At 41.6% G+C, this 15845-nt stretch overlaps 2 protein-coding genes and 1 long non-coding RNA gene across 3 annotated transcripts; 2 read left to right on the top strand and 1 right to left on the bottom strand.

Annotated features, from left to right (window-relative positions):
• Nucleotides 1–246: 246 nt before the first annotated feature.
• On the top strand, nt 247–8028 carry grk7a (G protein-coupled receptor kinase 7a). The gene is made up of 4 exons (XM_049746261.2): nt 247–1913; nt 2898–3353; nt 4571–4851; nt 5174–8028. Exons 1-4 carry the CDS (start codon nt 1317–1319, stop codon nt 5511–5513), a joined length of 1674 nt encoding a protein of 557 aa, XP_049602218.1. The 5' UTR covers nt 247–1316; the 3' UTR covers nt 5514–8028.
• A 16-nt stretch (nt 8029–8044) lies between these two features.
• atp1b3a (ATPase Na+/K+ transporting subunit beta 3a) lies at nt 8045–15047 on the bottom strand. The gene is made up of 7 exons (XM_049746267.2): nt 14469–15047; nt 11745–11873; nt 11403–11501; nt 11095–11285; nt 10874–10924; nt 10327–10413; nt 8045–10223 (listed from the first exon to the last, which is right to left on the bottom strand). Exons 1-7 carry the CDS (start codon nt 14578–14580, stop codon nt 10056–10058), a joined length of 837 nt encoding a protein of 278 aa, XP_049602224.1. The 5' UTR covers nt 14581–15047; the 3' UTR covers nt 8045–10055.
• LOC125984431 (uncharacterized) lies at nt 13026–13987 on the top strand. The gene is made up of 2 exons (XR_007486966.2): nt 13026–13200; nt 13852–13987. It is a non-coding gene; the product is annotated as an uncharacterized lncRNA (long non-coding RNA).
• Nucleotides 15048–15845: the final 798 nt, after the last annotated feature.

Here is a 15845-nt window from a genome sequence, read left to right as displayed (position 1 = left end):
GCTTTCACTGAAAGCAATCCGATTTATTTCCTATCTGGTGTGAGTGTCAAGTGAGCTGTAGCCTTTTCATGAGTGATTATATATATATATATATTTTTTTTAACTGTAGAAATGGATGGATACTGATTTTTGAAAATTGACCACATTTGAAAAATGTCATACATTTTTAAATCAAAAGTAATTTAATGTCGATCTTTTTTTTTTTTTTTTTTTATCGTGGTTATCTGTCACTAGTGACCACTCCCCCTGCGCTCATCAGCTCCTTTAGTGGACAGCTTGAGTCATTAAGTGGATGGAGTCAGACCTTGTAAAGACCCAGTATAGTGGAGCTGGTTGGGAATAAGTTCAAGACACTCTGGCCATCTTAACCTTTACTTGCTCGTCAGGCCACGTTAATCCCATCAAGGTTAAAGGCTCATGCCTCTTGCAGATCAAACATTGTACGACATGGAGAAAATAGCACCAGACAACTCCGGGTTGTCGTCGTCTGCACCTCAGCTCAATCTCTCACTCGATTGCCGACATGTTTGCCAACATATGACATCAAGTAGCTCCACTGAGAATTCATGGCTCAGCAGAGCTGTGGTAACTCAGAGGATATCGTACGCTGGCTTGTGAGTGTAAAGATTAACCTAACCCTTTGACCTTTTGGATAGGTTGCAAGTCTTGCCCCGCTTTCATCCACTCAGGGGGCTTAAAACCCTTTCTGACTGATCCATTTACAACATGACATTTGGCATCTTTTCGATTTATGACTGGTCGTTTGCAACTTTCCTTTTCTTTGTACGCTTTTTCACTAACTGACAGATTTTTCTCACTGACCATAACATGCCAATTAAGCATGGCTAATTCACTGGTTGTGATTTGACCTCCTGGAGTTGGGACACCCCTTCTATAATAGCTCGTTAAATGTCCCTATTGTCGGTCAAGGAAATTTACCCAACTCCAAAGAAACAATCGTTAGCATCCCTTGCTAGTGACTGCATCATGAACAAATATAGAGGGCTGCAAAGCTTCTTAGGACAGAGCCCGCTTACGATTCCCTTTCTGTGCACAGCATCCTCAAATAGACCACACAAAGATACTTAAGCCAAAATCCCTCCCTGGTATTTAATTCTAAATGAGTAATTACTGGGTGTGTCAGTGTGTCTTAGGTTTGCAGGTAGGTTGGGTGAAGGAGCTCATTCTTTCACTGGCTTTTGAGAGTCCCGCAACCTGAGACCGGCCGCAGACACACTGCACCAGTTCCTTTGGGAGTCGCTGAAGAACCCAGTCGCGTAAGAGGGGGCCGAGGCCGACCACATACAGCCGTCAAGATGTGTGACATGGGGGGACTGGATAACCTGGTGGCCAACACGGCCTACCTCAAAGCCCAGGGTGGGGATGACAAGGAGATGAAAAAGCGCCGTCGGAGCTTGTCTCTGCCAAAGCCGGAGCAATGCGCTGCAGTGCGAAGCTCCATCGATAAGGACTTTACATCACTGTGTGAACAACAGCCTATTGGCAAAAAGTTTTTCCGTCAGTTCCTGGCAAACAATGCCCAGTATAAGCTGGCCGCTGATTTCTTAGACGAGTTTTACGATTGGGATCTGGCTGAAGGTGCAGTCAAAGACAAGTCGCGTCAGAACATCATCAACAAGTATTGCAAAGCTGACTCTAAAGACTTCTTGGCCTTTCTCACTGGGGAGGCTGCCGAAAAATGCAAGGCGGTGACAGATGCTAACTTCGAAGAGGTGATGAAAGCCAAAGTCCAGGAAGGTGTGAGAGAGTATTTGAAGGGAAAACCCTTTACAGATTACCAGGCCAGTCCATTCTTTGATAAATTTCTCCAGTGGAAGGAGTATGAGAAGCAGCCCATCAGCGACAAGTACTTCTATGAGTTCAGGACTCTGGGAAAAGGTGGCTTTGGAGAGGTAAGACTGAATCTTCATGACATATCGTCACTGTGTTTAATAAAATCCTTAGCCTCCTTGAATATGATCCTCGATCAGATTAAAAAAACGTGCAATATTTCTACAACTGTAATGATGGTAGAAATACGAATAAGCATGACATCAATGGCTACATTAACATACAGGAACCTGTTAGCAAGTTAGCACATGCAAACAAAATGGTTCAGTTTTAGAAACAGGTTTCAGTCTGAATGGCACATGATCTAGAAGTGATTCTTGAGGAATTGAACTTAGTGGAATCCCTTAATTGAATGGTTATGGAGAAAGTATAAAGTACTGCACATATATTAATCAATGTAATCAAAGTATTGTACATATATTAATCAATGCACTCAACTTACATCTGTTGAGAGCAGTACATATTTTTATTTAAAAAAAAAAAGAGTTGTGTGAGGCTGCTGTCTTTACGAAATATTGTAACTGATGTGACCCACTGTTTGGTGTCGGTGACTTATCCTATCCTATGCAGCATGAATGACACAGGATCAAGTACAGATCCTTGGGGTACTCCTTTAATGATTGAGCATCATGCTTAGTGGTACTTATACCTGCTGTCCAAATTAGGACAACACAAGGGTCAGATGCTTCTCAGGACATTGTTCACAACATTGTTGAAGAAGTTAAATGAGAGAAGTTGTGATGATTTCCACAATGATTGAACCAAGTATCCACATTAAGTGTATGGCATTATTTTTATTTTTAAAGAGTCCCATCTGTGTTGAAAATTGGAAACATATCATCTCCTGCCAGGGTTCAAAGCTTGCAAACAAACAAGTTGATTTAACAATCTATACTGCCTTCTGAAATGTAGTTTCAGGTTAATGTCAGGGTAAGTGAAATATTGCCTTCATAAAGCCATTTTAGGAAATTCAAAAAGGAATCAACGTCGTTGTAGTTGAAGGCTACTTTTGTGACAACTGAGAAATTGAATCCGACTTTTTCCAGGTCTGTGCCGTACAAGTGAAAAACACTGGCCAGATGTACGCTTGCAAGAAGTTGTGTAAAAAGCGACTGAAGAAGAAGGGCGGTGAGAAGATGGCCCTTTTGGAGAAAAAGATCTTGGAGAAGGTCAACAGTCTCTTTCTGGTCAACTTAGCCTACGCTTATGACACCAAGACCCACCTGTGCCTTGTCATGACCTTGATGAATGGAGGAGACCTCAAGTACCACATCTACAATATTGGCTATGACGGCAAAGGCGTGGACAAGGGCATTGAGATGAAGCGCATCGTTCACTACACGGCCCAGATCACCACCGGTATTCTTCACCTGCATGCCATGGATATCATTTATCGTGACATGAAGCCTGAGAACGTGTTGCTGGACAGCGTCGGCCAGTGTCGACTTTCAGATTTGGGTCTGGCCATAGAGATCGCCCCGGACAAAACTGTCACTCAAATGGTGAGTAGATCCACTCGTAGCAGTTCCTATTATTTTGGTTTTTATGGAATGCAAATCTAGCCTTACTGCAAATGACAAGGGAAGGCAAACGATGCCTCAGAAACTGGTTGCCAGGTCTTATTCGGTAAGAAAGGTGGTCACTAAAACTGAACCCATGTTCTTGGGCAGGTTGTCAATCTTGGTGGGCTTGTCACTGTAAATCCGGACAAGGATTACGGGACTGCTTTAAGAAGACCTTTGCTGTCTCAGTATTCATTATGTAACTCATCCTTTTGTGATCAGATTATAGCCAGGGGGCATTTTAGGAGCATCTTGGAATGTCTTTTAATAGGTACATAATATTTTGCCATGTGTTGCAGACCTCCATGTATTTACCGACGCCCCTGAAAATCCACTTTCATTTCTACCAAGTTCAAAGTTTTTGGTAAAGAATCAGTCTGCTTTGAACTCTTCTTCATCTGAGAACTCATGTTTGTTCTCATGACATCTCCTAATTCCCAAATCACGTATGTCCCGAAAGATGACCAATTCTGAAACTGGGTATCTTTAGGCCTTGTACTTGCTGTAGCAAAGAGTAAGCCCTCAGCGCTTATGAACGTCCGCTAATCTCATTATCCAGTTCTGTGATGCTCCTCAGCCAGCTGAAGTGACTGGACTAACCTCCTATGGCAAGGCTGGCTTTGGTCCCCCTAATCCTCTTAACTGGCATTATACAGTCTGTCCCTGATCAGATTGACATAAAAGTAATAGTGCAAGTTATTTTCATTTTATAGCGAGTGATTTGAAATGTCTGTTGAAGCTTCAGTAGATCACAAAACAAGAAGAAGTTGGTGGCCATGCTACATTTGCATGTTACACTAGATTTAGGGGTTTAGTATCTTGCTAGCAAGAGTCAGCTCAATTGCCTGTTACGTGTCCCAACTCACGGTTCCAAAAGTCTTGGTAGGTACGTAAAAGGTAGGTGTGTAGATAGATGTGTATGACTCTTGACAGGTAGTAGGCTTAGCATTAGGATTAAGCTCCCGGTTCGAGATTGCGGGTCGGGTCATGCAGAATGAGGGGAGGGGCGGGGATAGCAGCAGTGGAGGATAACTAAGTTAAAGGTGAAAGTGAAGGTGGCAGGAGAGGTCGTTGAAGGCCATATAGCCTTGTTGGGTAGTTTAGAAGTCATCTTTCAGGTTCCTCATAGGTTCCTTTCCCCTGTCTTCCTTCCATAGGCTGGTACTGGAGCATACATGGCGCCAGAGCTTCTGAGCAAAACTCCATACAGAACTTCAGTGGACTGGTGGGCGCTGGGTTGCAGCATTTACGAGATGGTGGCCGGCTACACGCCTTTCAAAGGGCCTGATAGTAAAAAGGAGAAGGTGGAGAAGGAGGAGGTACAACGCCGTATTCTCAACGAGGAACCCAAGTGGGAGCACAAGTGTTTTGATGCTACCACAAAGGACATCATCCAGCTGTTCCTCAAGAAGAAAATAGATGAGCGTCTTGGCATGAAGTAAGATCTTTCACCACCACACTAATGGGGAAAAATTATTCAATTGCACTCTGAAAATTATTCTTCTTTAATAACTTTATGTTCAATTAAATTATTGTCGATCCGTAATGAGATTACTGAAGTAAATGAATGATTTTCCGACCAAGTAAATTCTATTGGATAATTTCCCGTAGTACCAAAGTTGGGAATTACTTCTTCAAGCACATTTATGAAACGAAACCATCGACACACATTATAAACATTTTTGAACACAGACAAAAATTATTATCATGGGTGAATAAAAAATAAATACAAATTACCCAACTGTTTGAAAATATTTTAGGGACAACATGGCAGATCCCAGGAAGCATCCGTGGTTCAAGACCATAAACTTTCCCCGTCTGGAAGCCGGCCTGGTGGATCCTCCGTGGACACCCAAGCCCAACGTGGTCTACGCCAAGGACACGGGCGACATCGCCGAGTTCTCTGAAATCAAAGGCATCCAATTTGATGCCAAAGATGAAAAATTCTTCAATGAGTTCAGCTCAGGCGCCGTGCCAATCCAGTGGCAGCAGGAGATGATCGAAACGGGACTGTTCGACGAGCTCAACGATCCCAACAGGAAAGAGGGCGGCGGAGGTGGAGATGACGAAAAGAAGTCCGGTACTTGTATATTGCTCTAAGAGGGACTCTTTGTTCATTTTTCATGTCACATGCACATTTATAATATTTTCAAATATGTACAGTGTCATTTGTCTGATGCATTTCAACGTCTCATCTAAAGGATGAGCTCTGGTGTTCCCGAGGCGTCGGAATGAGGAACTTGGGTCAGTAACAGAGACGCGTCGGCGGTAACGAAATTAATCTGTAACACCAAAAGTTTGCAAATTGCCAATCAAACAATGTGGCAGCAAAGTATGAATGAAGGCAGGCAGAGTTTATTAATATAGCACTATTCTAATTTCAAAGCAAATGCAGAGTGCTTTACAGAGCCAAATAAATTTAAAAAAATTAAATGATGAGATGAATGTCACAATAAACCCCAACTTAAAAGCAAGATTAATAAAAAGACTAAAAAAGAAATGACAAAACACATGTAATCTCTTTGGATTTATAAAAATGCAAATTTTAGATCCAGCTGTTCCGTACATGGCAGAAATTTTACAGAAATATTAAAATAGTTTACCAGAAAAGAGTCCAGGTTGAATAGAATCATAGCAGGGGTGGCAAAAGTACTCACTTTTTGTACTTAAGTAGAAAGACAGATGCTTGTGTTGGAAAAAAAAAAAAAAAGGCTGGTAAAAGTTGAAGTACTGATTGCTTAAGAAATATTTGCTTTCTCCGAATCTGTTGCTTTTCACATTCCGCCTTATAAAACCCCAAGATGTCAACTCATTCAACATCTGTCTGCGGTCGACTTCTATTTCTCTCTTTTTTACATCGTCATCCTCAGAGATCGAAATAAATTACCACCTTTTCTTTTTGGCAAAGTAAGGAATAAAAGTACAGATATATTTGTAATGTAAGGAGAAAAAGTTGTTAGAAATATTGAAGAAAAAAAAAAATCTATTTGTAATTTTTTTTTTTTTTTTACACAATTCTGGATGGTCTGATAGACGTCAAAGTTGAAGCATACCCTGGCAGGCCTTATGATGCCATCCATCATAAGGACACACACCAAGAAAAGTGCTTTTTAACTGCTGTAGTTGGAGTGCAGTTCAATCTTAAACCTCTGGCCTCTTTGTTGAACCTTGAATTGCACTATAAAAGCAAAAAAAAAAAAAAAAAATGTAAATATTGTACATCTATATACTCTGAGTGAGGAGCAGTGTAAGTGGTTTAGTACCTTCGATGTTGGTGCTATGAGGCAAATTGACTAAATGATAATGCATGGACTGGATTATCCCCGAGAATGGGAAGGATGTGGGAAATTTTAGAGGACCTGGGTGATGACATCCAATTCTGGAATGTGTGAATAACTCAAACCAGATGCTGAGAGGATATCCATTCACAGCATTGTTTCCAGTCTCAAGAGAAAAATACCACAAGATTGATCATTAGAATTAAAATACACCCTGCGGAGTACGAATATTTCTCAGGAAAATGATTTCTCCTGAAACTTTTTGACATCCCCCAATTGTGAGCTTGAGTTTTTACAGTTAATGTTGAAAGGCTAAATGTATGTACTTGTAAATATCAATACCGAAAAAGTTTTAACATATATATGTAGAAGATAGATGTAAGGCTGAAATTTCATTAAAAAAAAAGTAAGAAATATGTTTTTAAAATGTCTCTGTTTCTGTGGACCAACATGGTTGACGTCACTTTTTTGGACAGAATAATGGAAATACAAGAGGAACGTGTGTGTGTGTGTGTGTGTGTGTGTGTGTGTGTGTGTGTGTGTGTGTGTGTGTGTTACACACATATATAAATCAGTTGCATTAGTATGGACTCACTGGCTGCCTCCAGGTTGTCTTTCAGGCCCGGCAAGTTCAACTCTTAGCTGATAACGGGATAACCGGTGTTATCCTTTCCCCTTCTTTGCGTAAATCACTCTCAAATCCCTTAAGGTTCTAAAGCACCCCTGTGCAACTGCCACTTTGACCATCTGGGAAGAAAGCAGATTAAATGGAAAAGGAAGTATGGACTGATAGATTATATTTGTTGTAAATGACTTAAAATAGAATCTAAATAAAAGTAAATATTTAAAAAACTAATCTCCATGATTGCTTGATGGGCCGAATTTAGGAGACGCCTAAATCCGCACTGATAATCCTCTTTTGACACGGAGAAGTGCCTGATGGATTGAGATGGTGGCAAAAACAAGAGAGCAATACTGACAAAAGAATACTCGCACTCAGTCCTTAAATTTGTAAGAAAACTAAAAAAGTAAGTAAAATTGCATTGTTATTGTCAACAACACCTGCAGTTTTTTTTAAACATATTTCTTTTTTTTTAATGCTAGAATCTTTCGTCATGAATTATTCTTGAAGCCAAAGTCAAGTAAAAAAAAAATAAAAACAATGAGGATAAACTTGAAGTCCTGTACTGCATCACAAAAATCCATGAAATTAACTGTCCCAATGCATGTCCTTAATAGTCTTGAAACATCTTGACTCTAGCGGCCTCCAGTGGCAGCAATGAGTATGAACGTGAATGTCTAAAATAAAATAAAATAAAATAAAATAAAATAAAATAGACTGGCCATTATATCTTTTTTTTTCTTCAAAACCACTTTATTCCACAATGTATTTCATCAGGTCTTAAGGCACCCTGAGAAGATGTTACAAGTTGTTCTTTCAAATGTGGGTTCCTTTAAAGACTGTGTAAACATAGTTTTGAATTAGATCATTTCCTGTAAATCTTTGCTTAAGTTATTTCTTTACAGTCCACAGACATTGTGTTGTGTGACAAAAAATACAGTGTGAATTAAGTAAATATGGTCGATAGTGTTTACAGTATATATATATACATTGAGTAAGAGTAATAGACTGGCAGACAATCAGATCAACGGGCTGAAGAAGAGAGAGAAAACTAACAAACAATCTTTGAGACCCGGATAGATATACAGATCACGTAGAGATATACAGTACATACTTACAGTGAATAATGATTTTTTTTTCTCTCATTTCTCATCTCCGACTTCCAACCAATTTACAGTGTACTTAGTGTATGTGCGTTTGTCTCCTCAGCTTGCATCTGCGGAAGGCCATTTGAGCATTTATTCCAAATCTTTCATTTCCATGTCCTACTCGTACACAATTAAACCGAACTTGTAAAATACTCTGCTGCATTTGTAATCCTAATAGAGCCAACTGGTCACACACTAGTAGCACCAAAATGTCTGATGTTTTATCTCACTATTAATGTCATTATCATGCACAGGAGTCAAACTCGAGGGCTACTATCCTACACGGTTTAGATGTTTCCCTGACCATGTGATCGGATCGGGAAAGCTTGTAAAACACTCAACCCGAGTCAATCTATTAGTGAGGCCAAAGAGTAATCTAGCACATGGACAAGGATATGAACTAAATGCTCAAATTGCTTTTTATAGTAACCATAAGCAGCATCCAACTCCCTCTCCCTTTGTGAGGAGGAGAGAGAGGGCGAGACAGCTTCTCTCATCCTGAAAGGCTCACCTACATGTCAGCTATTGCAATGGTGAGGTGACCGCACAGGAAGACAGACAGACAGATAGACATGCAGACAAACAGACAGACGGCACAAGACTAGATTGCGGCATCATGGGCCGCAACACAAAGATCTATCTATTTTTCCCTAAATATGGGTCACTATGTATTTATGTATGTGTAGAAAGGGAAATTTGTCCATATACATAGGAATACAGTGGCTGTATCATATTGATTATCAAGACATGGAATTCTTGTGGTATGATATGTGACACATTTGCCCCCCCCCCAAAAAAAAAAAAAGTGCTGGAAATTTACAACGTAATTATTTATGTGTTGTATGGCTATGGGGGCATGAAAACAAGAATGCTCTCTTCCCAGGATGAAGGAAGGCCTACACCACAGGTGTCAAACTCAAAGTTTGTCGAGTTCATGTTTCTTAACAAATGGATTTGTTTTAATTGTGGAAGAAAATTTGGACCAAAATTGGAATTTTTCTTCAATTTCAACAGATAAAAAAAGTCAACAACCTGTTTGGGATATTTAATTTTGGGTGAAATTTTAGAATGAAATAAAAATGCTTTACAGGTGATTAACAGGAGTTTCTTGTAAAAAAAAAAAAAATGTAATTTTGCGGACCGTAATTTATTTCCGCGTGAAACCACAACTACGATGTAGCCCCCGTGACAAAAATGAGTTTGACACCTACAATATGAAAAAAGTTGCATCAGCAATAACACGACAGCTCCAAATGGCTTGCTTTCATTGGCTATTAGTCAGCTAATCACACCAAAATGAAACCAAAACAAGGGAAGGGGAGGAGGGAGCCTGTGTCTTGTTCTCTTGGGATCGTTTGCGGAGGTCAGCAAGGAATCTTGAAGGAAAGAAGGGTCATCAATGCCATCAACGCAACATTCCTAACCGCATTTCCTACTACCAACCAGACTAATCTGCCTCATCCCGAATGTTGTCTTGAGAGGGATTAGACACTTCCTTCCTTAGCCAATGTGGGCAGCCTCTGCATTGGGAGGGGGTATACGAAGGGAGGGGGGAGGGGGGGGGATCCTTTTGACCAGCAATTTCCCTCCCTTTTTACTCAATCACCTTGATCCTGAAAGTGACACGACCCAGGAACTTATCCCTCTCGTCGTTATTGCGCAGGTTAGAGCCTTCTACCCGGCACTCCACCGACAGCTCCTTGTTGTAGTCCTCCTTGGTGAGCAGCAGCTTAACAGCAACCAATGGTTGAACATAATTCTCCTGGAACAAATTAAACTGGTTGGAAGTAACCGAGTACAGACTATTCATTGATTAAATTTACTTGAGGAAATAGTATTTTTAAGGTGATACCCAAAACACTCACATGGGCTTTCTTGCCATAGTAGGGGAAGTACATCTTGTCGATACGTCCCTTTCGAGGGAAGTACTGCATCTGGACTGGTTGCTCTTTCTGTGGAGGAGAATACTTGTTAGCTATGCGAGCCTTATATGAAATTCCATCGACAAAACACTCAGCGATGACCCTGGTTTGTTAGTGTGGAGTTTGTAATGAAGTGGAAAGCATGGTATGCCTTTGTTGCAAATTGCTATTTGCAGCACACAATATGCTGATTGTACTAAAAATGGCTTGAAAATGGCACATTGTGACTTTGCTTATTTTTAATAGCAATACTGGCCTAATATTCCCGATACCATCTTACCCTAAAGTCGCCACTGACAGCATGCAGAAGAAAGTCAATAAGAAACAAAACAGACAGACAGAAAGGGGGGGGGAAATAAAATTAAGATCAACAAAACGAAGTGTTCACACCGTTCTGCTCGTCACAGCTTTTTTTTTTTTTATGAGACAGATAAAAAAAACACAAAAAATACACATACAAGCATGTCTATTTGGAAAGAGGCAAGTTTACTTTGATGGTGCAGTTGACGTAAGGATCCCCGATAGGCTTCAGGCCAATGATCTAGAAAGTGAGCAGAGAAATGAATTCAAATGAATTATTCTGGCCTAAACATGATCTCTACTTTAATAACCTAGCTGCACTGCTTTCGTACGTATATGTGGATTTTTTTGGGTTAATCAAATTCTACATTAATACGTTTGGTGAGCATGATGTATTTTATTTTTGGTCACCCTGTTGAGTTTCAGGAGCACGCATGGTTTCCCCTCAGAGTAACCAAAGTTGACGTCGGACAGGCCGGAGCACAGACTCAGGTAGCCTCTCTTGAAGCGACACACTTTCTTCTCCGCTTCGTCATCTTGCAGGAAATACTCTCCTTCGGGGCAGTCTAGATTCTTGTCCTGTTCAGCGTCATCATAACCCTCTGAAAAAAGGAGGTGGATGCAGGTCAGAGGTCAGTAATGTGTAGTAAAAAAGTGCGCAAATGTCAGTTCTGCCTTGACAAGAATTCGAGAAATTAGGAATCCTTCTCCATTCTCACTTTGCAGGAAGGTCTCCAGGCTTCTCACATACGTGTCGTACTTGGCGGAATCGGATTTGTTGAAAGTGATGTCAAGAGACTTTGGAAGGACGACCAAACCTAGAAGGAAGCAAGGAAAGAAGGAAGGGTTGGAGAGAGTAAGAGAAAAGCAAACGTGAAGGAAATAGCTACCAAGCAGGTCGATATATAATTCCGTAAAGCCACATCGACACTGTAGTACATTTACGGCAACGGCATCTCATTATATGACGAATAAAATATGAATAATAAATGGAGGCGTCTTGGCAATTAGCTGAAAGGTTTACCGTAGTGCACGTGAGGACGGACGGAGGAGACACTAACCTGGGAAAGGAACGCGATCTCTGTACCTGGGCACATTCTCATCCAGAGTGAGCAGCATCACCCACATGGTCAGAGCAAACATACCAGCCAGGAAGCAGTAGAAGACCAAGTAGAACAACAAGATGAGGGCTACAGGGGGCCACGTTGAAACCAAGACAAAAGAGAAGCGTTATGGATAATTCATTACCGGCTGCAAACACACAAAAACGATCTCGCCTTTGGAAACTATCGCTGAGGGGGAAACCATTTTGGCAAATGTTGGCTACTGTTCAAGAATATGGGAGCCGGCTTTAATTTTTGGGGATGAAACTGCAGCACTCGGCACAGAATGTCTGCATATCTCCGCTGCAGGAAAAAATGAAGCTATAAAATCATTGATCACACTCCAAAAACGTGACTTGGCTTGAGTATTTCAAGATGTGACTCGCTTTTACCAATACTGTATGGTGGCTGTTTGGAAAATTGTAAAAAAAATTCATGGAAAAAGCGTCTTTGGGTTGTTTAATGCCACTCCCAATTTAAGTTTTCTGTCAAACTAAACATAAAATAAATATTCTATTATATTTAAGAAAACCGCATAGCTAGCCTTTCAGTCTGCTACTTTAATGCTAAGGCTAAATAGCTTGTATTATGTGGTGCAACACCCTTAAAGCAATCGATTGAACACAAACGGTGCAGCAACAGGTAGACAGACACTAAAACAGGACTCATCGCCATACATTCTTTATCAGCTGAATAAATTGACTTATATTTGTGGCGTTCGGATGAGCTGAGGGAAACTAAGACACCTTCCATGTGCATTATTTCCTTAATGTAAATTATCATTTGTATCGTATATTGCCCTCTGGTGGCCAAGGCATTCACAACCATTTGGCTGATGACAAATTATTTGATTTCGGTATGTTTTCATAAAATACAATATAATGGATTCTTGCAATTTTTGGCAAGGGAGGCAGGAAAGGATTCATAACGTTTCCATTCATTTCAGTGGAAAAAGATGATTTGAAATGGGAGGGGTTTTGTAAAAATAAATCTAATTTGGCACCACTGTATTTCCTGTTGCAAGATAAACCTATTCATAGGTCGTAATACTTTTTAAGAGGGGGGACTTGTGGCAAACTAAAACTTATCACGACTCGTCCCCGGTTGTTTCATATGTAGGTTGTCATGGTTTCTGTCCGTCTGTGTACTCGCCCCTCCCTTCCTGTGTCAACTCACAATCAATGCACCTGCCTCTCGTTACCTGTCTCGTATTTAAGTGTCACACCCCTGTCTGATCATTGCATTGTGTGTTGTTGTCTTCATGTCGCACATCTTTGTCGGTCAGTCCTGTTGTCGGTTTTGTTTGTTAAGTCATGTCAGTTTGCCGAGTCTGTTAGTTTGCGTTCTCCAATAAACCCTGGTCCAAGCTGCATTTGGTCGCCCTGCTCCATCTGATCCGTGACAAAACTGCCAGGTAGGAAGACTTTTCTATACACTGCAATAACAGGAATTTGTTAGATTAAAAGTAGAGTAAATTAGATGCATGTTAGTTTTTGATTTAAAAAAAAAATCTCTGATAATTCACAGTATCTGGCACTGCCCCCTTAACATAGGGCAACGGGGGGACCCTTCATTCCCCACTCGTGCACCCTCCCTCCTTTCCATCATTCCTCCTGTAGTGTATTTTTATTTAGGTCTCGTGATGTATGTACATTTCACTGGTAAGCCTAAGTATGACCGGATCATGTTTGTGAGGGATGATTTTTTTTTATTCGCCATGTTTGAGCGTGCCAAACAAGGAATTTAACTTCGGTAAATCACAGCCTCTGTTCAACATTATTTTGGGCCTAGTCCATGAATGCAGATTTGCTGGCGCCAGATACAGTTGGCTTCCATTTGCAACAGACAATAAGTAGGCTGTGTAGAATCGGTAAGGGAGGCTGGAGGGTCATAGGTCATCCAGATGCCCTCTTGTGCCCGAGAGAAGGGAAGCGCGGGGTATAAGTTTGACTCATGAAGACAAAGGGGACTTAACATTTTGCTAGGGCGAGAGACACTTCACTCGGACATCGGTTGAATAAAATCTTTCCCCAATCAGCCGTGTCACTGAAGTTTTCCTTCCCAGAGCCAGCCACTTTTCCACCGTTTGCTTTGGAAGACCAGCTGATCACCGAAGAGAATTCGCCACACTCCCCAGCAGTGTTCCACAATGCTTAGTGAACGAAGCGAGTTGATGGGGTGGAAGAAGTGAGGAAAAAGAAGAGAGGGAATCCCATTTGACCTTGACAGGCATGCTAATGTGGGCGGCCATGCAACTGCAATGGAGCATCCCACTGCACAGCAGCGCAAGGGGGGGCCCGGGCTGCATGACGGCCCCCGCTCCGCAGCCTATAGGAGCTGGATGCTGTGTTACTACCTCTACCTCTGACCACATTATATAAAAGCATCATATAGGTGCAGTAGAGGAAATTGATGTACGGTGGCCTACCTCACACGTAATGTTCTCATTCATGCACATGCAGGGAAAAAAACTTTCATTAAAATCCTGATGGTGGGCCTTGCATGTATAGATATCACATCATGGTGCAGGCTTCTCCTTTCCATCTTTATGTAGGCCTGTGATGGTGCCTCAACCCCCCCCCCCCCCCCTCTCACCGTTTTTTCCGAGATGCTCGCGTCTTTTAATGCAGACCAAACACGTGTTAAATAAAGAAAAAAATACAATAGGGTCACAGTTCTTACCCCAGCTGCCTGCCGTGCGCCCCAGAACCTCGCCGGTCCTCGGGTTGTAGAAGGAGTCCTTCCAGCTGGACTCGTCCGCCTTGTTGGCCTGTTTATCCTCCGTACTCGCCATGGTGGAATTTAAGTTGGGAGCAGGGGAGAGGTGCTAAATAAAATAAAATTAAATTAAAAAATAATAATAAATCCCCAGAATATTGGGGGTTATTTTGCTCCGTTGGTGCGGGAAAATAACGCACAAAAGCGCACAGCGGGTGATGTGATGAGGCGAAAAAGCCGGCGAGTGGTCGGATCAATGGTTGGGAAGGAGTGGGCGGTGTAGAAAGAGGGAGAGCAGGCAGGCGCAAGGAAGGAAGGAAGGAAGGAACGACGGAAGGCTCTAGTGCTGGAACAAAAAAATCGAGGGGAAAAAAAGAAAATCCAGTGACGTCGACAAATGCCCCACGGTGGCAGCTGATGTGGAGGAAGGATGCGCATTGGTTGCCGACGCATGAGACGCGTACCAATTACAAATTTAGGACGCGCTATCTTGCGTTCTTATCATCATCACTTTATGCTCCATCCGCGGTTTATGGTCGCGGTTCCCACAGTTAATGCTGCACAATGTGTTTAAAGAAAAGGATGTGGTTTTGTATATGTCTCCCCCACACTTTCTCTCTCCCGTGATTGTGAGGCTTGTAGCGCACATTCCAGCATGCAGGCTCAACCGGCTTGTTTCTATTCGCGTCTGACTGAGCATATACTGTAGAAAGATATTTGGGGCATTTGCCAAGCCTTGTTGCCATGGCAATGGAACACTATGCTAAAGCCACAGAGAAATAGAGGGGGACGCAGACGGTGATAAATACAGGAGCTCATATTGATTTGATTGAGTTGTGTTCCCTTGACTCTACTGTAAATTATCGAAGGACAAACAAATGGGTGCGCAGATCGACGCCAATTTGAATTAGCCTGTTAGAGTCGAATTATTAGAATGTTTTGGGTGTTTAAAAAGTCAGAAGAATAGTCTAAAGACTAGTTATGTGCTTCAGACTCGTTATATGCTTTAGACAAGATATAATTTGAGTACGCTGATTTGATTGGTTAGGATAAAATACGACCCGGAAGTGCACGAGCAATGAATGTGTAGTGATCCCTCGCTACTTCGCGTTTCGTTTATCGCGGCTTCACTACATCGCGGATTTTTTTCCGAATTAAAAAAAACATTTGAAAGTCAAAATAAAACTTCTAAATTGAGGAATCATGTGTCTAACCTCAATGTAGTATTACTCCAAATGTTCGTTTACATTCCTTTAGAAGTCCGTTTTTGCGTGATAGCACGATCGCGAATTAGCATCTGAAGTGTAATTTGGAATTCCCTCTCTATTCCTGTAGGTGGCC

The sequence above is a fragment of the Syngnathus scovelli genome, chromosome 17, assembly GCF_024217435.2.
Source record: "Syngnathus scovelli strain Florida chromosome 17, RoL_Ssco_1.2, whole genome shotgun sequence".
NCBI classification, from domain to species: Eukaryota; Metazoa; Chordata; class Actinopteri; order Syngnathiformes; family Syngnathidae; genus Syngnathus; species Syngnathus scovelli.
The sequence above is the reverse complement of the archived record's forward strand: the minus strand, read 5'-3'. Positions and strand labels throughout refer to the sequence as shown.

Excerpts from the sequence above, each read along its gene's own strand:
- atp1b3a (XM_049746267.2), bottom strand. The coding sequence starts at position 14,580 with ATGGCGAGTACGGAGGATAAACAGGCCAACAAGGCGGACGAGTCCAGC. Across the intron at positions 11,286-11,402 it reads CCTGGAGACCTTCCTGCAAA|AGGGTTATGATGACGCTGAA; the intron begins GTGAGAATGGAG and ends TCCTTTTTTCAG. Across the intron at positions 10,925-11,094 it reads TGCTCCTGAAACTCAACAGG|ATCATTGGCCTGAAGCCTAT; the intron begins GTGACCAAAAAT and ends CTCACTTTCTAG.
- grk7a (XM_049746261.2), top strand. The coding sequence starts at position 1,317 with ATGTGTGACATGGGGGGACTGGATAACCTGGTGGCCAACACGGCCTAC. Across the intron at positions 1,914-2,897 it reads GAAAAGGTGGCTTTGGAGAG|GTCTGTGCCGTACAAGTGAA; the intron begins GTAAGACTGAAT and ends GACTTTTTCCAG. Across the intron at positions 3,354-4,570 it reads ACAAAACTGTCACTCAAATG|GCTGGTACTGGAGCATACAT; the intron begins GTGAGTAGATCC and ends TTCCTTCCATAG.